Source organism: Lontra canadensis, unplaced genomic scaffold (genome assembly GCF_010015895.1).
Source record: "Lontra canadensis isolate GAN:19392208 unplaced genomic scaffold, GSC_riverotter_1.0 scaffold55, whole genome shotgun sequence".
NCBI classification, from domain to species: domain Eukaryota; kingdom Metazoa; phylum Chordata; class Mammalia; order Carnivora; family Mustelidae; genus Lontra; species Lontra canadensis.
The window spans coordinates 11,614,246-11,636,905 of NW_022631049.1; the positions used below are offsets into that span (position 1 = coordinate 11,614,246).

General features: G+C 34.7%; 1 protein-coding gene across 6 annotated transcripts in view; it reads right to left on the reverse strand.

The window, feature by feature from the left end:
• KTN1 (kinectin 1) overlaps positions 1-22,660 on the reverse strand; it is a 106,968-nt gene that overhangs the window by 59,696 nt on the left and 24,612 nt on the right. For all 6 annotated transcript variants that reach the window (XM_032875327.1, XM_032875323.1, XM_032875328.1 and 3 more), the window contains exons 2-7: positions 14,546-15,098; positions 10,953-11,090; positions 9,347-9,517; positions 8,226-8,356; positions 2,616-2,732; positions 364-504 (exon numbers count right to left, since the gene is read on the reverse strand). In XM_032875327.1, coding sequence (XP_032731218.1) covers positions 364-504; positions 2,616-2,732; positions 8,226-8,356; positions 9,347-9,517; positions 10,953-11,090; positions 14,546-15,068 — 1,221 coding nt within the window. In that variant the 5' untranslated portion in view covers positions 15,069-15,098. The remainder of the gene's footprint in view (positions 1-363; positions 505-2,615; positions 2,733-8,225; positions 8,357-9,346; positions 9,518-10,952; positions 11,091-14,545; positions 15,099-22,660) is intronic.

Genomic DNA, 22,660 nt, shown 5'->3' on the forward strand with positions numbered 1-22,660 from the left:
CTACATGAGGAGACGAAGGTAGTGACGTAGGCACCGTGACACAGTGTTAGACTACTACTGACCTTCTGACAGTATGTCAGAAGAATCATCTGCTTCCAGACCACAGTTGACCATGGTAACTGAAACCACAGAAAGTGAAAAGGGATAAGGCAGGACTACTACATTGTAATGGAGTATTTACTTGTCAGTTTCGAGCCTCTGCCTCACACCTACCTCAAAAAGGTGCTTACCTACAGACAGGGAGCCAGTTTAACTAGTCACTGTACCACTGCCCAGCACATACCCTTGCACATATTAGGCACCTAAAGTTTGCTAATTAATGAATGCAAAATTTCATTTTGTTTTCAAAAAATAAAAAGATACCTTCATCTGCATCTGCTGAGTCTCTTGATAACTAACATGCATTTTGTTTTGAAATACATTATGTTCCTTTTCTAATGTTCCAATCCGATCTTTCATCCTTGCTATAACCACATTGCTTCTTTCTTTCTCTGACATCATTTCCTAGAAGAATAAACCAGAAAAAATATTATGAAAACTTATTTAAAAATAATACCATAAGATTTTAATTTTAAAAAACATTTTTAGCATCAGCAAAACTGATGTCAGTAAGACAATCATGAATTTTGAAATAAGTACATGCTTGAGGTCAAAGGTTTAAAAAAGAAATTGTCTCTGCATCTTACCTGCATCTAGCTTTACATCAGTTACTTTCATAAACACTTTGTTGTTCCATCTACTCTTATTCCAAATCTACTTTCTGGTCTAAGAGTTAAAGAGCTGAATCTAGAATAATTCCTACATTCTAACTTGATTATAAGAAAGAATAGTTTTAAGGCAAAATAATTAGGGTTTAGATAAAGACCTTAAAAAAAATAACCTAGCAGAGAAAAAAGTCTCTTTGCTAAGAGAAAAGATAAAAAGATGTTTATAGTAGAATGGAAGATTGGAAGAAGGAAAAGTAAAAAATCAGAACTCCAAGTTTTATTATCTTCCCAAATCAAATCTTAAAAGGGTGATTTCATTTTGTATTGCAACTATTATGAACTCCTAGAACAAATATTACCAAAGTAAAAGAGAGCCAACCAACTTTAAAGTTACCTGCAGACATCATCAGTTTATACTTCCTCCTCTAAGAAACTGAAAAATTTTACACTTTTTTTTCAAGTGAATATACGCGCACATGCAGGGGTGGGGGGTGGAGGTAGGGGCAGAGCGAGAGGGAGAAAGAGAATCTTAAGTATGCTCCATGCCCAGGATGGGACACAACTCAATCTCACAACTCTGAGACATGACCTGAGCCAAAATCAAGAGTGGGACGTTTAACTGAATGAGCCACTGAGGCACCCCCAAAACTTAAAACTTTTATGGACTGTATAGACTGATGGTTTCCTCCCATAAGAGTTTACTTATATCTGCAAAGTGTTATACTGATGTATATAATACACTTAGGAAGAAAGTACACACGTCATAAGTATATAGCTCAATGAATTCTACGAAGTGGGTAACTTCTTAATTTTTAAGTTATAGTCTGAAAATTATAGCCACATAAAACTGTACTAAAGTGTGTAATCTTAAGGAAACATGCTATTTTAGTAACATTTATTGAGTAACAACTTCGATTAATCTTAATCTGACCAAGTTTTTCCATTAACTTTTATTTACTTCAAATTCACATAAAAGGTATTATATTCAAATGAGGCCATCCTCATAATGTCATCAAGCAGCTTTATGAAAGATTTAAAAAAAAAAAAAACCCTCATTTACTGTATTTAACTCCTAAAAGGAGAAACAAGTACTTCAGGAGGAATAAGACCATATTTTTCCATAGAATTTCAATTATGTTCTCAGTCTACCTAATTTTTTTTGGAGATATAATTAACACAGAACATTATGTAAGTTTCAGATATACAACATGGTTCAATATTTATATATATTGTAAAATGATCACAATAAGTCTAGTTAACATCACCACTATAGTTACAAATTTTTTTTCTCATGATGAGATCCTTTAAGATGTGCTTTCTTAGCAACTTTCAAATACATAACACAGTATTACTAACTATAGTTACCATGCTGTACATTACATCCCCAGGACTTATCTTCTAATTAGAAATTTTTATCATTTCACATGATCTTTAACATAATTTTTAAAGGTTTTTTGGATTTTTTTTAATCTCTCAGAGTAAAATATCTGGGGTTTGAAGAACTTCATTGATTAAAAATTATAAATATTTATCACAAGAACCTTTATAAATAAAATCACCTATTAAGAGTTCCACATTTATCCTACTGGATTTAAATAACCAGTTCTATGCTTCCTTAGAGACTAATTATAGGTCAGACCCAACTGAAACATGCCCCCAATGCCCAAATGCTTCTGTTATTTGAAATTAATATACTTAGGAGTACTGTTATTTTAAATTTGTAATTCAACTGCAGGTTACAATATGAAAAAGTGAGAAATCACCACCATAATTCTGTAAGAAATTGACTCTTACTGGGTATAAATTTGCTATAACAAATAATTAAATCTGTGATTACAGACAATTTCTGAAATCCCTCACTGCTTTTGATTCAGAACACATAACCGTTAAATCCAAGAATGTCTTCACCTGAGTCAACTGTTTACACCGATCCTTACTAGCAGCCGCGTCTTCCTTCACAGCAGCAAGTAACTTGTCTTTTTCTTGAAGCTGATGTACAAGTGCAGTCAATTCTCCTTTACTTGACTACAATTAGGAAATCAATACAGAATTAGTAAGAGTGAACATGAGCTACTGAAAATTATGAAAATGAAGTATCTAATAAAGTGTTCTTAGGCCAATGAAGAGTTCACAATTACATATAAAGCAGAATCATGTTCAAGTACTACTCAATGAAATAACATTCATGAAAGTCACTGTATCATTCTATATTCTGATGCATACAATAGGATACATATCAACCAAGAAATAAATTTTTTACAAAGAATTCTAAGTCTCCAGTTTTAAACCCAGAGTCAAGATAGCAATCTCCTCCTTCTCTTCCTAAAAGATCAAAAGAGGAATATGAAACCAAAATGAGAACAACCAAAATGAAACAATCATCTGTAATATCAAAACGTACATCAGAAAAGACTGCCCAAATTAGTGCAGATCAAATACAAGTGCTTGACAACCCTGTCAAAATACACAAGACTATAGAAGTGCCCCGGTGCCTAGTTCTCTGAAATTAACCAGCATATCCTGAAAGGAAAAACAAACAATCTTCCACTTGACATCAGGAACAAAGACAGAAGGTAAGAATCTTCTTGGAAGGAGAGCTCAAGAAGCAAGAAAGAAGAAATCAGACAGAAAACTTTACAAAGAGAGCAGCTAGTGAGAAAGAGTCAAGAGAAATTCTCTATAGTGAGACTCCACAGTGAAGTCTTTCTTTTTTCTTATGATTTATTTGACAGAGAGAAAGAGAGCACACAAGCACTGGAAGGGACAGACAGAGGGAGAAGCAGAGTCCCCACTAAGCAGAGAGCCCAATATAGAAATCGATCCCAGGACCCTGGGCTCATGACCTCAGCTGAAGGCAGATACTTAACCAACTGAGCCACCCATGTGCCCCATAGTAGTGAACTCTTTTATCTGGGAAGATAGAAAGGCTAAAAGAACTTATTTTCACACACAGCCTGAGGAAAACAGCAGCTACCCTTGGTCCTTTCATTATCAATCGCCAGGCACAGAGCTGATCCAACACCCTCACTAAGAGTACTGATTTAAAAAGAAAACAGGGTCATGGCGCCTGGGTGGCTCAGTCTGGTAAGCATCTGACTTTAGCTCAGGTCATGATCCCAGGGTCCAGGGATCCAGCCCCCACACTGGGCTTCCTGCTTGACAGGGAGCCTGCTTTTCCTTCTCCCTCTGTGCTCTCTTCAAATAAATAAATAAAATCTTCAAAATAAAATCTTTAAAAGAAAATAGAGTCTATGAAAGATACATGAAAAATGGAAGGAAAATAACAAAAATAAGCGACAAATGAAGAAAAATCACCAAAAAAGGATTGTAAAAGAGCAGACAAAATTGTGTCAAATATATTGCCATGATTTTTAAAAATCTTATAGCAGTCACTTTTGGAAAAACAACAGCAAAGAACAAAGCTCATGAGAATAGATAAGCTCAAAGAATGACCAGAGAATGAGATGAAATATGAGCTGGCAAAACCCAAACCGGAAGTAAAGATTACACCACCTGAGAAGTAAAATCCAACTAGAAGCAGAGAACAGAAAAAGACACGCTGCTAAACTACGGTAAGACACAGCATCCAGGATGGAGAAAAGTAAATAAGAAAGAAAAAGAAACCAAAAGCTTTTTTTTTTTTTTTAAAGGATTAAAATATGAAAGATAAAGACAACAGGTAAAGATTTGGCATATACTTAATCAATACCCATTATTTCAATTATGCTAAAGGGACAAATCTCATGACTGAAAAGACATGCTTTACCCAAAGAAATATTGAAAGAGAATACAGGTGTCAAGGCCAAAACAGTATTAAATTTACTGCTGAACTTAAAAGAAGCTGAATCCCTTGATGTTTGTATAGTAGGTGGACACTGGTAAAGTCCAATAAATACTTGGGAAGATTGCCCAAAGGATGTTTTTATTCTGAGTGTGTAGTCTAACAAAAATACATGAAAAGAGTGCAAAATTCAGCATGGTTTCAGACCTCTATCCAACTATATGAGTAGAGAATAGTAAAGCAAGAGTGAAAAATTCTCAAGAAAGTGAAACCCAGATATATTATACCCCACCAAATTATCATTCAAATATAATGACCAGAAAAGGCATTTTAATCTGCCAGAATTTGGAAAATAGAGTTCCTATGAGCCCTTTTTGAAGAAATTTCAAGAAAAATAACCAGCCAACCAAGAAACGAATACAGAATCTATGTCCAAAAACAGTTATCAAGCTTTAAACCCACCATTAATCTGTAAAACTATGACTAAAACAAACATGAAAATTACAGTCACAAAACAAACATTAAGTATTCTAAGTATCTGACAAACAAATGCTATAATTAACAAAAGTTTAGAGGCAAAAAGGAGAAAGTATAGGAAAAAATTTAAGTAGGCAGGCTTCTTCCTGTTATATAGCATAGAGTCAAAAGAATTAAAATTTAAAGTTGAAAATCACATAATTAAGGCAAGTATATCTAAAGGCAACACTAAGAAATTAATAATCAACTAAAATCAAATCAAATATTTTCTTACTAATAATTACATTAACAGTTAACATTTTTGAGCATTTACTGTATGCTAGGAACTCTAAGCACCTACTATATATTATTTCATTTAATTTCAAAACCTGATTATCATTCCCATTTGGGAAATAAGGAAACTGAGGCACTCAGGTTAAGTCACTTACCTAAAGGCAAATAAATCTCAATGTGGCAGAACTCAGATTTGACCAGGAAATGTGACTCTAGAACCCAATATATTAACCTAGGTCTAATATAAAACACAAGTGTCTTGTACTTTAAAGATAAAGACACATGCGAGCACACATGCACACAACATAAAATCTCTTCAACTCTACAACCCCTTTAGCGCTTATTCTCCTCTTCCCATCTAAGGTTATTCAAACTGGACACATTATCACCTTTCCTATTTATTCAATAGTTATTTACAGTCTAATACTCCAATGAAACTACTTTCACTGAGGATATCACATCCAATTTTTCCATCCTAATCCTCCTTGATCTCTCTAAAGCATGTCACTGCTGACTTTTCCCCCTCACCTGTGAACTCTCTATCCGCCTTAAGCATCTGTGATTGCACTGTTTCCTGTGTTGCTGTTCCTCTTCATATCCTTTGTGGTGGCTTTACCTAATCTTTACATGTTGGTGTTTCTCAGGGCTCATTCTTAAACCTTCTTAGCACTCCCCACATCACACATTTACCATGTGCATTGGAGATAGATTACTTTCCTAAGTAATCTTTTTTCAACTCCAGAAAATATATATTCAACTGTGAAATGAATATACCCACTTAAATGATCCAAAGGATGCCTAAAACAACTTCCTAAAATTTTTCACAATCCTCTACACTCTCCTGCTCAGCAAAGCGTTCACAAATACCACTATCACCACAATCTATCCAGTTACTCAAGGAATAATAAGCATTCATTCTAGACCTTTCTTTAGTTACCATATCCAACTGGTCACCAAGTCCTCTAACTCCTATATCTCCATCCTATGTTGGTGCTCCTGCACTTACCTTCACCCTTTACCTGGAGCAATCTTTACTAGGTGTGGGGATTTATTTATACCTAGAACCCTGCCATCTCTTAAAAGGTCTGATCAAGGCAGTTGCTATGACAGGAAAGGGAGAAACTAAACTTACTTTTGCAGTCACAGAGGACAAAGATACTGAATCTCTACAGGTGAGAACAGAACCGCTCCAGTGGTTCCAGAACATTTTACAAAAAACCAAATAGTTCCAAAGATGGGGAAAAATATGAAGTTGCAAAGTACTCTATTTTAAAACGCTATCATTAAGAGTACCCAACTTCCTCTTTGGCCTACCTAAAACAGCTATCAAGGGGAGGCTCATTTACCACCCAGTCTCTAAAGTTCAAAGCAATCTCAGACAATAAAATAATTATTCTTGCCCCCATAAGCCACCACCAACATCCTCAGAAAAGAACAATTAAAGCAATTATTTTCAATTTTAAAAAGTAGTAATTTCAAACATTAGGCATAGTAACTTCAGCTAGAGGCCTTTCCCTTATCCCCACAAATAACTAAGAACCCTTTTAAGAAATACACTTACCCAATCAAAATAAATGAAAGGGCAAATTCTTCAAATAAGAATTTCAAGAAAGTTTCTTGGAACCGAATAGTCTGATTTTGTATCCAAAGTCACACACAGTCACCACACATACCCTGATTAACCCTGGAATTCCTTGTTTACTCTAGGCCATTGCTGGCACCATGTGGAGACCCTTCAAAAAGCATTATAAAAGGCCAGAGTTGTAAAATACATTGTCAACAGATCCTCAGAAGTATAGACTTAATATGCTATGATAAATGCTATGACAAAAAAGTCCATATAGTTAGGAGAAAGAATAGTAGAGAGAACAATTTAGACAGGGAAATTCACATTAGCCTTCTATGAGGAAATGATACAGACACATCAACTAGGAGACTACAAAAAGTAATCAGGTGAGGGGGATGGCTTGGACTGAAGAAAAAATGGAAGCCACTCATGGTTTTAAAGCAGGTAAGTGGTTAGCTGTGTGTGTGTTAGTATGTGGGTGTTTAGAATAAGAAGAGTTAAGTCCAACATCTAATATTGAATATCAGACACCATGTCATCTTATCTCACACAAGTAACACTTGAAAACTTGTCACCTTTCTCAGTATGACACAGTATACATGAAAATACAGTGAGCATGACTCATGAGAAATTAAATATTAACTCGATGGATTGTCTTTTGTTGGGAGGGGTTGTTTTCTTTGTTTTTTGTTGTTGTTCTTGTGGTGTTTTTGGTTTCTTTTAACAAATTTTAGTCAGTCATAGCAGAAATTCTACCATCCAAATCACTTATTTTAGAAGTATGATATCATATACATATACATATACATACATATACACACACACACACTCCCAGGTTCTTTGAAGTATGCTATACTGAGTCACGGAAACATTCCATATAGTCTACCCAGAAATCACCTGACCTTGCCTTCAATACTTCCAAGCAGAGCAAAGCAAGGTTATGTGCCAAATGACTTTAAAGTCCTATAAATCATCAAATCATCTTACTCATTATAAGCACTTCATTTTTGTCAAAATATCAGATGACTCAACACCTGACAAAATAAGTATAATGATTAGTATGGATATAAGAAATAATTTCTGAAGCCATTCTGGAATTAAATGTGACTGTGCTTTGGAGTATGAACTATAGGAATGTGAATTTATTCCTCTAAGCAAAAATCTTATTTGGCGAACTTTTTTTTGTTTGTTTTTGTTGGAGAGTGCAAGCAGAGAAGGAGGGGTAGGGGGAGAGAGACTCTCAAGCAGGCTCTACATCCAGCACAGAGCCTGACATGGGGCTCAATCTCACAACCCCATGATCATGACCTGAGCCGAAACCAAGAGCTGGACACCTAACCAACGGAGAGTCGGGAAATCCTTGTTCGATGAACTTCTCGTCTCTGTTCCCAAATATGCCCATGATTAAAAATATGCTTACCCTCTTTAAAGCATCCTGTATCACACCGGACTTCTCCTTTAGCAGGTCTACAACACAAAGGGCCTCATCTTCAGAAAACATCATAGTCTTCAAGGACAGAAGAAAATCTTTAAATTTCACTTCAGCATTTTCTTTAAAAAAATAGAGTTGGCATTTAAGAAACACAAGTAATAACTTCAGCAAAGGTAAGCATCAAAATTTCTTGACCCAGAAAGTCAATAACCAAGAGAAAACAGATTTACATTTCAGGTCAAACAACAAAAAATGTTTTCCAGTCAAGAGAGAAAAAAAGTGTTCATCATCTTTAATATACTATGGAATAATTACATTAACTAAAAATTTGGTCAAATTGTGGAATACTTTAAAGTGCCAATAGCCCTCACTTTAAAAACATTCAAATGTCTAGTATGCTAATATCTATACCAGATATGTTCATAAACATTCTCATTTAATACTCATGACGTATGAATCAAATTTTACAGGAGAAAATAAGCACAAAGATAATTACAAAAAGAAAATCTAATTTTATAAATATTATAGAAATACAAACAATCTTGACATTTAAAAAAAATCCATGCATCAAGCATCCCCTGATTCACCCAATTTCCCCAGGGAGCTCTTAATATCAAGTACAAACTTCCTCTTTTTAAAAAGCAACTGCAACACATTAGACCCAAAGAAGCCCAGAGTTTTAACAGTTCAGTAACATGGTAAGTTTAAAAAATCAGATGTGTGCATGTGTGAGGACAACACGTATATGGGAATTCTCTGTACTTTTCACTCAATTATGCTGTGAAGCTATCACACTGCTCTTAAAAAAAAAAAAAAAAAAAAAGTCTATTAAGAAAGTAGTAGTAAAAGATGGTTGTGAATTAACATAGAAACCTCACAAGAGACAACAGCCAAAGCAAAACAACTGTGAGATCTTAGGGAAGTCAAATTCAAGAGTCCAGCTCTACAAAACTTAGCAGACTGGACTAGAAACCACCAATAAGCCTTTTAGTACAAAGATTCTATTATTCTTTTACAATTCATTATTTCTATGAGAAAATTTCCTCGACTCCACCAGAACTCAAAATGTGTTTCTTCAACACAACAAACTGTTGCATGCCATGTGTTACCTTTGTCAGTTTCAGTCTTCAATTTTTTAGCCCCCGTTTTCTGGATTCCTTCTACTTGGTCAGGTTTAATTAGATCAATAACCTCTCTCTTATCAAGCACAGGATTTGAATCAGCATTATCCATCAAAGGAATATAAGTAGTTGCATGAATAAGGGGTTCATCTACCAAGACTGCAATTTGAATTCAACAAAATTACAATTATTCACGGTTTTATGTAACAGTAATTAATGACAAGCACACACATTTAAGTTTAATGATAAATGCAGTTATTTTCAAATATCTAACACCAACTTGGCTTTAAATTCCTCTTTTATCATTTAACAAGTCAAAACAGTCTAATTAAAGCAGTACCCGTTCAATATTATTTTATAGTAAATCATTTAAGTTATCTAAAAGTGATTTAGCATATCTTTTTAATTGTATCTTAGGATTTCTTCTTCTACATCCTTTACATTTTAGTTAGTTCTCATTTTCTTCCTGTTTTAACCAAAAATCCATCCACATTTAATGAGTGACCAAGGAAAACCATTAATCTGTATTTATATTGGTACTTTACTAAACTCTTACTGCAATTGCTAGTTTTTAATTGAGTCACTTTCTAGGTACAAGAATCTGTCACTGTTCCTTGCAGATATCATCTCATCTCTAAAAGTTATGCCTATAATTTCCATGGCACATCTTACTAAACTGGTTAAAATTTGCAAAACAACATTAAAAGTGGAGGTAGGAACCCTCCTTACACTTTGTTCCCAATTTTAATGGGAAGAACTTTAAGAGTTTCAAAATTAAAGTCTGATGTCTGGTGACCAGAGATATAAACTTCCACACACATATGGAAATCTCTCTCTACTTCTTTAAAAAAAAAAAAACTTGGGGTACATAGTTTTTTATTTAAAATTTTAATAAATATTTAATATCATCAAATATTTGAGGGTAGTATTTTTCTATTGAGGGTAGTATATTTTCTATCTGGTTGCTTGATACATTATAATTTTAATACAAATAATAGAATTTCATCTTTTCCCTTCCCAATTATACTATCTTCTAGCAATAGTTGATATCACAGCCCAGTATTATTTGAATATCACCATTTAATCTACATTCATTTCTTAACTGCCTTCTCTAGACAATTCTGAACCCATAAAAATTGCTCCATCACTCTTACTTGGATGCTTCCTATATATACATGCAAGCTATGTTTAGGAAATTGGGACTATAGGATAATGACAGATCTAGTCAATGTCCCCCAGCAAAATCTTTAAGTGATATTTAAAAGTACAAATGTTTCAGGAATACTGTTCTTCTATGATTTATATGCTATTTACATTATTTCCAAGACTCTATTAAGAATGAGAATATTTAGTAAATGCTTTGTCCTTTTTAAATTTCAGATTAACTTCCTCATCACAAGCTTAGACCCTGGCCATCTGTCAAAGCACTACAAAACCCCAAAGCTCAAGAGATCCCTGGACTTGTATTAGCATTAACAGTTGTTATAGTACACGTTAAGCTGGGAATTAAAGAGCACGCAAGGTCTCTAGGGTCCTTATCCTAGTGTACTTCTCTAGGATTAGTATTTATAAAATATATATCTACACATTTCACCATTTTCTGCCTTTTGCTTCTTTGAAGAAACTTTCTTCTTTCCTGATCCACTTTCTTGTTTAGTCTCTTGATGGAGGGGTAATGATTCTTGCTTTTTTGAAGGTGCCAGAAGAGTTTCCACCTTTTTATCCTGATCATCTTTATTGAAAATAAATGAAAAGTCATCACAGCCAACAATGCAGAAGATTCAATTACTAATGAATAATTAGCAAACACAGAAAATTCAATTACTAATGAATAATTCCCTAAATGCTTTACCTTCAAATTTTGAAACTCTCTACTGTAAACATCATTCTAGCTTTCTTACGGTTACACCTGTTTTTAACTTTATCAAGATTTCTAAGTACTTGCTCCTTCTTTTACCTCCCACTTCCGAGCCACTCTTAATCTACTCAGCCTATGTGCATGCTCAAATCTCTACCATCTTAAAAAAATAAAACCCTTCCCACCACTGTAATTCCTAGCTTCCCACACCCATTTCCTTCTAATATTGACAAAAGAATGATCTGTACTTCCTTTTCTACCAATCATTTCTCGACTGAGACCTGATTTTTATCTCCTTCATTATATCCATGAAAGAGTTTACACAGCCACCTAGTGTCCCAAATGCTATACTCTACCAATATCCTTTAATTCTTCTTTGATTTCTATTTTGCATTCTACACTACTACTTTCTACCTCCTAAAATTCTCCCCTTTCCATAAGAGAAATAAGACCGTCACAAAAGGACAAATAACATATGATTTCATAGATATGAAGTACCTAGTATAGTCAAATTCACAGAAACAGAAAGCAGAATGGCTGCTGCCAGGGTCTGGGGGAGAGGGGAAAGGGGAATTACTGGCTAATGGGTACAGAGCTTCTGTTGGGAAAGATGAAAAAGTTCTTGAGATAGCTGGTAGCGATGGTTGCATAAGAATGTAAATGTACTTAATGCCACAGAACTATACACTTAAAAATGGTTAAAATGGTAAACTGTATGTTATTATTTATTTTACCACAATAAAATAAATTTAAAATTCTCTATCAGCTCCTATAATTCTTACACTTGAAATATTCTTACACTTGAAATATTCCTTTTCAGACCCTATGTGAGCTGTTCCTACAGAAGACCTCATGGGAGTATTCTTCAGGGTAGAGTCTTTAATTTAAATAATTTCCTTGGATGCCCTTATCTACGGCCATAATTTCAACGACTACTGTCATGCTTAAGCCTTCTGAATTTATATTCTAGCTTTATGCCTCTGCACTTACATGTCCTATTGCATCCTAAATTGCTCCCTAGGTAAGCGGCCCCTCATAGGAACCTGAAACAACCTGAAGGCATTCTCCTCTCCAGATACATCCCCTCTCCCTCCAGTATTCCTTCCCAGTCTTAGTGCTACGAATCAGGGGTTGGCAAACTTTTTCTGTAAAGGGCCAAACACTACATAGGTTAGGTTCTACAGACCACACAGACTCTATCAAAACTATTCATCTATTGTTGTAGTAGGAAAGCTAGCCATAGATATGTTAATGAATGAGTGTGGCTGCATTAAAAAAAAACTTTATTTATGGATAAAGAGGTTTGAATTTCATATAATTTCCACATTTAGCAAAGTATTATTCTTCTTTGAATTTTTTTCAAATCATTTAAAATGTAAAAACTATTCTATGGCTCATGGACCATAAAAAAAAAACAGAAAGCAAGGCCAGATTTAGCTCAATGATTTTAGTATGCGAACCCTGAGAAACTTAGAACTGGGTAATTAGCTTTGATCCTGCCTTCTCCTAATCCATCATACCTTATCTAATACAATTAGTCATGTCATCTTTTTTTTTTTTTTTAAACTTTGTAGACCTCTCTAATCCACTTTCTTTTCTTCTCCCCCCCACCCCCCGGCCCCAGTGTAGGTTCCATGACCAAGGTGGGGCTTGGACTGAGGAGTTGAATGCACTACTAACTGAGCCAGCCAGGCACCCTTTTCATCTACTTCCTATTTCTTCTCATCACAATAGTTCAATCCTCCAATTTAACTTCAGAAAATAACCTCTTCACTAGTCTACTTAACTAGTCTATCTACATCAAACATTGCCCCATAAAACATGTCCTCCTCAAGCTCTGCCAAAGATACAGTTCTAAAATATAAATGTGACCGTGTAAAGTAACCAGCTTGAAAATCTTCAACAACAGCCAACCTACAGCATCCCATCTCCTTAACATTATATACGAAAACCATCATGGTCTATCCCCTGCATATCTTTTCATCTTTGTGTCCTTCCACTCCCAACCTCACATTTCATGGTTCAACAATACTCCGTATTCTTCTTTATGCCTTTCTACATGATATTCTGCCAGTATGGAATGAGATCCACTAGTTGCTTGGGTGAAGTGTTTCATTCTGGAAGATCTCAAGCACTGCCTCCTAGTAAAGCTCCTCCTCGCTGGTCCCCATCAGTAGTCATTTAGATTCTTGCATTTCTTCTATACTTTGTACATCTCTTATGCAAGTCACATTTTTATTACAAGTCCTTTCCCCCTGCTAAAATAGAGGTGCTTACTCTTATTTCTCTAAGTACCATGCCTTGATCATAGTTGGCAAACAAATATTTAAAATTCAATATAACTAATTTAACACTCCATTAAGACACAAACAACTTAATAGTGAACACAAATCCTTTCATATAAACTATTTGCAGTTTCACACATCATGACACCATTTCTTATGTGCTTTCCATTACATGTTTGTTTTGTCTTGTTTTTTAAGTAGGCTCCACAGACAATGTGGAGCCCAAGATGGGGCTCAAACTCACAACCCTAAGATCAAGACCTGAGCTGAGATCAAGAGTCGGACCCTCAACTGACTGAGCCACCCAGGTGTCCCTTAATTACATCTGTTAACCCCTCTACCTGGAATAACCTATCCCACCCCACCCCTACCATCCAAACTAGCTAGTACTTATGTAACCTCTAAGATAAATTTCAGGCATTACAGCCTCTAAGTGATCCACCTTAGAACTACGACATTGGTTTAGACATAACCAAGATCATTATTCTAAACAGTTTGTAAGAGGGGCACCTGGTGACTCAATTATGACTCTTAATCTCAGGGTCATGAGTTTAAGACTCATGATCGGCATGAGCCTACTTAATTAAAAAAAATTAAATAGACATTTTATAATAATTACTTATGTTCATGTCTACAGCTTAAAAATGCACTATTTTCATCTCTGGAGTCCTAGTACCTAGTGTAATGCCTGGTTTAAAAAAAGCTGTACCATAAACCTTTGCAAAATCAAAGGCAAAAAGTGGTATCTAATTAATCTTTTCATCTTTAATTCCTATCACACTGATTAGAAAGTACTGGTTGAAATAAATGTAAGTTTCTAACTGCTGATATTTACAGGTCTTTAGTGGTTTTATGCTGTTTTATGATCAATTATTTTATCAGCAATTAATGTTAATGAAAGCAAACACACAGTAAAAGGACAATGTTCTTGGTTTCTAACTCAGTATCTAATATAGTGTACACACCTAACAAACTAAATTTCAGGCTCTAAAGTTATTAAAACAAATACAATTATATATAATATAGTTGAATATATTATAATACCGCTTCCATTTTTAGACTTCTTCTGTCCTGGTTTCTTCTTTGAGGCAGTTGCTTCAGAGGGGGGAGTGGGCTGTTTAGTAACTGGGACAGGTTCTACTTTTTTGCCTGGAATCTTTGACACGTCACTTTCTTTGGTGACCTGTTCTTCTACTACAGGCTTGTGTTTCTTTTCTTTTTTCTTTCTTTCTCTGACACTACTTGAAGTTTCAACTACATTCAGTGGAACAGGTACAACTTGCTCATCTTCTACAGCCAAGGCATCAGATAATTTAAAGTCCCGGGGTACACTCTCAGAATCAGATTCGTGGAGGTTCCCATTCTGAATTTCTTTCTTTTTATTCTTTTTCTTTTCCGCCTTCTTTTTATCAGTTTTGGTAGGAATAAGCTTTTGTTCTCTTTTCTGCTTTGCAAGAACTTCATCATATAATGTTTCTTTCATGAAAAGCCAGAAGAAGAGGAAAATTACTGTAATAACTACTGAAGGAATAAGGACAATAAAATATGTTGACTCATAAAACTCCATGGTGCTTTGGTTAATGTGATCCTATAAAACCTAAATGTGGGGGGAAAAAACAACTTTGAGTCAGTACTGTAAAAATTAAACATGCAAAATTTCTGCTCTTTTAAACAGTATTTCAGATCTAACCTGATATACAATCTAAACAGGTTAATCGCTTAAATCACACTCTTATTTTGCCATCTACAATTCAAATACACTACGAAAGAAAAATGTGTGGCAATAACTAAAGAGTGTAACACATCCTGCTATTTTTAAATCATGTGAAAAGATCCTCTTGGGAGGAAAAGAACCTAGATATCCATTACTTTTTTTCCCCCAAATATCAACTTTTGACGTTTTATTAGTATTTACCTTTTTTCCTTTTATTAAACATTAGTTAATACAACTATATGTGGAAATAGAGGCATCAACTATTACTGAAACACTGAGTATTCATTAATAGTACCATACTTTTAAGTGGGGGGGAAAAAAGGCAGCTCATTCCTTCACTTAGAGATTTAAGCCCATTCACAAACTCCTAGCACCTTAATTTCAGGGACTAACAGCCTCATGATATAATGGGATACGCCACAAATATGGAAATATAATAAAGACAAAATCAAAATATTAAGTTGTAACATTTGGTATTAAAATAAATTATAAATTAGATGGTTTTCTCATTTTTTTTCATGGTATCCCTTACTACAAACAAAGTACATACTGCAAAAACAAAGCTGGCCATCATAATCTTTCCCAAATGCTAAAAGATAAAAGAGGCCTTGCCTAATCAACAGAGTAAGTCCTACTTTTAGATTAACCCAATAATTACAGAAAATAAAGGTAATGCTGTGGTCATCTAGATCTGCCTTGAATATAGGCACTATAATCCCTCATCTGAAAGGTGGTTACAGCTAAAATTAAACCCCAAAGTAAGACTGATTCTGATGTTTAGACTCTAGATATCCTTATTCCTATAAATATGTATAAGCCACATAAATATGGTTTGTAATCTTGTAACTCTTATCAAACTTATTGTGAAAAAAGGCAAGGTATTGAATGCAGATAAAATTAAGCCTGAGGACATGCTTAAGATAAAGCTGGTTAAATTCAACTTTTGTGCTTTTAATGTATAAATGAATCTGAGAATTTTAAGTTTTTAAATTATCCACTGAAGTCTCAAAAACAGGTAATGGTTAAAGAAACAAAATTCTACCTGATCAGAGGAATCATTCTGAGAATTATTTTAGACCTTTGAAAACATCAGCTTTAAAACAGAATAAATCTGAGTTTAATGATTTTAAGACTTCACCAGAACGATTTTAATAGGACTTGAATTTTCCAAGACAAAATAAAGCTATTCACAGTGGTCTCTATTAACTGCCAAGATAGACCTAGAAATCTTTTATTGATAACAATAAACTTAAGCAAATTATTTAAGTCTTTCAACTTGCTTATATCTCATTTTAAAATGTGGGGTATACTTTTTCAAGTTGGAACCTGAAAACAAAGCTGTTTATTAGGCACATTCTTGATCTTTATGATTAAAACAGCATTTGCAGGGACACCTGGGTGGCTCAGCTGGTTAAGCCTGAGTCCCTTTGGCTCAGGTCATGATCTCAGGGTCCTGGGATTACGTCCCAAATCAGGCCCCTTGCTCATGGGGACCCTGCTTTTCCCTCTGCCTGCTGCTTCCCCTGTTTGCATGTTCTGTCAAATAAATAAATCTAAAATAAAATCTAAAATAAAATCTAATCAAATACCATTTATTAACACTTCATACTTCCATAAGCAATTTTTAATGGTATTAACACAACCCTAGACTTACTTAGACAAGGTTTTAACAAGTTGAAGTGGAACAGGAATCACACACTAACAAAATACTAAAAGAAACTAAACAAAATTTTTCTTCCCTGATGATTCATGAACTCTCCAGATTTTTAATTGATTAGACATATTTTACTGTGTCTGTTAAGTGTTACTGGTCAACCAGAAATGCTTTCAAGGAGCAGAGACCATGTTCTATTTTTGTTTTTTTGTTTGTTTTAACATTACCATCCATAGGCTACCCATAGCCTATCCAACTTAGCTGGGGATTTTGGGGAAGAAAAAGGACAAAACAACAAGTCAATACCCAGATTTTTAACCTGGGGAAGAAAAGACACAAAGGCACTTAACAGCAGCCATAGATGCTGAAAAAAGGGTCAGGTCAAAGTCAGATCTTGATGAACAGCAAACCGCAGCCATGTGCAGCCAAGGTCTTAGGAAAGCAAGCCGAGTAAGAAGCAAATGTTCAGGGAAAAGAGAAGCCATAAGACCACAAGAACTCTGAAACACACATTCCTCAAATGTTCTGATGATTTTCTCATTTCCTTTTCCAGATCCCATATAAGCCTGGAAGAATCATGATTCCCATCTTTGGATTTTCAGGAGATTCCCTTTACCCAATTTCAATTCACCTTCTCTTGAACTTGCTTTCCACATCTACAAGAGCCTAACAAGAACACCGTGACAAATTTAAAGTCAAGAAAATGTTTGAGTTTCTTTAATCCAATAATCCCGATACTTAATCCAAGACATTTGTAAGGAAAAGCACAGATAAAGATGTTCACAGCAAGAATTACACATAATATGAAAAACTGAGAAAAACATAAAATATCCAACATCAAAATGGGTTCATTTGTAGCAAATATCAACTCAATAAAACATTGCTATTAAAACTGTAAATACTTGGAGCCTGGGTGGCTCAGTTGTTAAACCATTTGCCTTTGGCTCAGGTCATGATCCCAGGGTTTTGGGATTGAGTCCCACATGGGGCTCCCTGCTTAGCAGGAAGCCTGCTTCTCTCTCCCATAACCCTTGCTTGTATTCCCTCTCTCAAAGTGTGTCTGTCAAATAAATAAAACCTTTTAAAAAAACTGTAAATACTTAAAAATAAGTTTTGTCAAGTTCAATTCCATAAAGCTAAAGTGTCAAAACCATAATTTTACCTCTACAATCAAGACATTTCATGAACAATAGGATATATAAAGATGATTTTTTAAAAGAGTTGTGCCAGAATCATGGCTGTAGTCTCTCACCTGCCTTAACATTTTAGTTTTATACTTTGTTTAAAATAAATCCATAAAAATGTTTAATTCTTTCCCTATTTTAAAACTGGCAAATAAGTACTACAATATCTATAATAAGTAAAAAATCAAAATAAGAAACTTCACATTACATACACAGGTAGAAGAGTAATATAAGGAGAGGGGCACCTGGGTGACTCAGCCAGTTGAGCATTTGACTCTTGGATTCAGCTCAGTCAGGGTCATGAGATCAAGCAGCACAGGGCTCTGTGCTCAGCAAGAACTTGCATGAGATTCTCTCCCTCACTATCCCCCCTCAAGTGCAAGCACACACATGCTCTCAAATAAATAAATCTTTAAAAAAAAAAAAAAGTAATTTAAGGAGAGAAAAGAGGCAAAAAGCGACTGGGAATGAAATCCAGAGAAATACAAAGAAGAGCAAAGGTGGGGGCAGGGGAAGACAATGGAAAAATAAAAGGAAGGGGCAGGAGAAGTTGAGACAAAGTCAATTTAGCTCAGGGTGACAGGAATCAAGTTGCTAAAATTTTCTCAGTCCACAATATGCAACTCAATGTAATGTTTGTTGAGTTCATAAAACACGGAGACAAATGGCAACTCAGGTTTTGAGATGACAGCAAAATTCACCAGCATCAATAATTTCTCCTCACTATTCCGTTTATAATATTAATGAACTTCGAACCTAATCATTCCTTAAGCCTTAACAGATTCTAACCTGAATGTAATTAACAGCCAGTGGTAGACAGGAATGAGATATCCATTGGATAAGAAATGTAGCTCAAACTCTTCTCAAAAGGTATTCCATACCAGTGGCCTTAATATTTTATTTAGATTAAAATCCTCCAAAAGAACTGAACAAAGAACAATCCACTTCCTCAAAAAGCAGAGATGCCTGGTCAGTTGTTAAGCATCTGCCTTCGGCTCAGGTCATGGTCCCATGGTCCTGGGATCAAGTCCCACATCAGGCTCCTTGCCCAACGAGGAGCTTGCTTCTCCCTCTGCCTACTGCTCCCCCTGCTTGTGCTTGCTCTCTCTACTGCTCTCTCTCTCTGAAAAATAAATCTTAAAAAAAAAAAAAAAAGTCTAACATGCTAAGGTGTACAAAAGGTTTCTGGCCTCCCTAAAGAGTATACAGGAATCCCACGCTTAAAATCCTGCTCTAGAATAAGAGATGAGAGTTTTCATCCCTGCCCTACCAATAAAGGACTTAGAATTTTAGAATTTTTTTTAAAGTCATCAGAACAGAGAAACAATATATAAAATTCTGTTTCATCTGAGTATATATTATGAATGGTAATCAAATAATTTTAAGATTCCATTTACTGGTCCTTATAACTTAATTTGTTCATACAAAAATTGAACTCCATTACTCAGTTAAATCTTGTAAACTTTTCAGAAGACTTAACATTCTTTTTATATTAATAATGTAAAACCTAACATTTTAAATGATAAAAAAATAAAATTGAACAATTATTATAATTTCAACCAAATCACTTAATCAAAAAGGATAAAACTATATAGATAATAACAGATTCACGGTTTATAATGATAAAGCAACAAAATTATCTAAGTGTGGGACATCTACAGAAACATCACACATTTAAACATCACACCCTTTGGATGCCTGGGTGGCACAGTCCCTTGAACATTGACTCTTGTTTTTGCTCAGGACATGATCTCAGGGTGGTAAGATCAAGCCTGGCTCAGAGCTCAGTGAAGCATCAGCTTGAGACTCTCCCTCTATCTGCCCCTTCCCCTAGTGTTCCTGCCTTCACTATCTCTAAAATAAATCTTTAAAAATCACACCATTTTAAAATAATTAAGACAGTGTAATGCAGCAAAATATGTTACACTAACAAAAAAGCTAAAAATTCTGTTGAGCACAATTATATACATATAAATATAACCAGATATTATACTGAAAAATGAGAATCACTTTTTAGATTAAGATTATAAATATATTTAATGTACAGATGACCCTTGAACACCACAGGTTTGAACTGCACAGGTTATGAGAGTTTTTCAATACATAAACCTTCATTATTGATAAATATAACAGTGCTATAAATGTATCTGCTCTTCCTTATGATTATCTTAATAATATTTTATTTTCTTTAGCTTACTTTAACTGTAAGAATACAGTATATAATCGTAGATTACACAAAACACGTTAACTTCATTAGGAAGACTCCCAGTCAACAATAGGCTATTAGTAGTTAAGTTTTGGAGCAGTCAAGTTAAATGTGGGTTTTTGACTGCCTCTAACCCCTGCATAAGTGTTCAAGTTTTAAATCCTTCTACATTAAAACAGAAATTTAAGTAACGATCTTGAATGCACATTACACTCTTATAGGTTTACGTAAGCACAAAAGGAATTGGTTACATGTTATAAGGAGGGAAAACAAAAAGAATTTGATCAGTATACTACTGAATTTCAAGTAAATATAAGATTTTAAATTCTACTTTCTTACCACCATAGCATTTCAGTTACTCTTGTTTCTGCCATCATTTATCTTTAACCTAAAAAGATTTAAAACAAAGGATATCCAAAAAGAAAAAAACAAACTAATTTTATAAATTCTGCTCATAAGTTGATAAAATTGTGTTAACTGGGATGACTCAAAGAATTACTGGGAAAACAATAACAAAATTTAGACTAAGATCCAAACAAATTCAAAGTCAATTTTTTTCCATTGATATACACTAAACATAGTAGTAAGCAGGCACATTTGTAAAAATGCAATCAACTGAGGGAAAGATAGTTCTCAACCTTGGAATACTAAATTTCATTAAAGTTCCTATATAAATCAATACTGTCTGGACAACTAAATGAACACACCTTTAAAATATATACATACACTCAGAGTAGCTTATAGGAGCTTTATTCAGTATACAACATAGCTACAATTCTGTAAGTAGCTGTGAAGCCTAAACTAAAAGCTATTATTACAGATTCTTTATAAAAATATTGTTCGTAAGTAAAAAAGAGATCTGTAATCTGGTTGCACTGAATCTAAATCATCTGCATTCCAAACATGCCACTACTCACTCCATGTCTCCCTTCCTTTAAATCCATAATAACATCTTACACTTTTTAAATGAACAAGTTAATTTTTTTATAAAAAATGGTTTATGGAAAGTACAGTGATAAAAAGTCTATTACTGGTGGACAAGTATTTAATCAGATTTTCATTCCACAACAGAAGTATCTATAATTTTTCTGAACTCTTCTTGCTAAAATTTAAGAGTAGGCATTGTGTTGTTGCTAACCTTCAAATACAGTCTGCACGTTACAGTCCAAATATATCCTAAGCCAAAATAAATTAAGACCAATGAATAGCAGTATAATAAAGCACTAAAATGAAACAGAGTCTTGACTTTTGGTCCCCTTCTGCCCTGGCTCCAGGGGTCTTTTCTTACAAAGCTCTTAAGGTCCAAAAAACCCACATATCTTGGACTATGAAGCCAAAAAATTTAAGTGGTCCCAAGATGATGGTGCCCACAGTGCCTGTGGCCAGAAATAAACGCACACACCCTCTCTGGTGGAATGCTCTCTCAAGCTAGGCTCCTCAAAATACCCAAAGACTATCATCCAAATAAGAGTTCACAATCCAAAATGACAGAACACAAGATAAGCCACCATGAGCAAGAGGCAACAAAAACTAAGTAAGTATCCCTAAAAATTTAAGATACTGGAACCAATAGATTACAACATACACAAGTAAGAGGGAATTGGGAAAATAAGAAAAGAACTGAAACTACCAAAAGTTAACTGGGTAGATATGAATCAATCAGAACATTTACAAATAAAAATATAAAATTTAAAATCCAATGGATACATAAAACATACATACAAGGAAACCCATTAAAATTACTATTTCGGGGCACCTGGGTGGCTCAGTGGGTTAAGCCTCTGCCTTCAGAGTGATCTCTCTCTGTCAAAGAAATAAATAAAATCTTTTAAAAAAATAAAATTACTATTTCGCTAGGCCAAAGAGATCTGATGAGAGTAAATTAAGTCAATGCAGACAGGGGCACTTAGATGGAACAACAAACAGGGACAAGGCAACTCTTAGAACATAGTGAAAGTGATGGAGGAGATTAACACACTCTTCATCTCTAGCTAGGCAAGTTGGTGGCATGGGGGCTATTAATAAGAAGTTGTCAAATTATCTACATTTTGAAGGTGAAGACAAGATGATTTGCTAAGGACTAAACTGTGGGTGTGAGAGAATCAGCCAAAAAAAAAAAAAAAAAAAGTCAACTAACTCCAAAGATTTTAGACAACACCAAAAACAACAGAACTGCCCTTTACTGAGATGAAGGAAATGTGGAAAGGACAAGATTGGGGTTGAAGATCAGGAGATAGGTTTTAAACAGGTGGAGATGTCTAGGAGACAGCTAAACAAAAGAGTGGGTGACAGGTGAGACATGCAAGCTGGAGATACAAATTTAGGAGTATTCAGCACATGAATTGTACCTAAAGTCAATTAACAAAAATCAAGAGCATGCTACCCTGGTGGCTAAATGAAT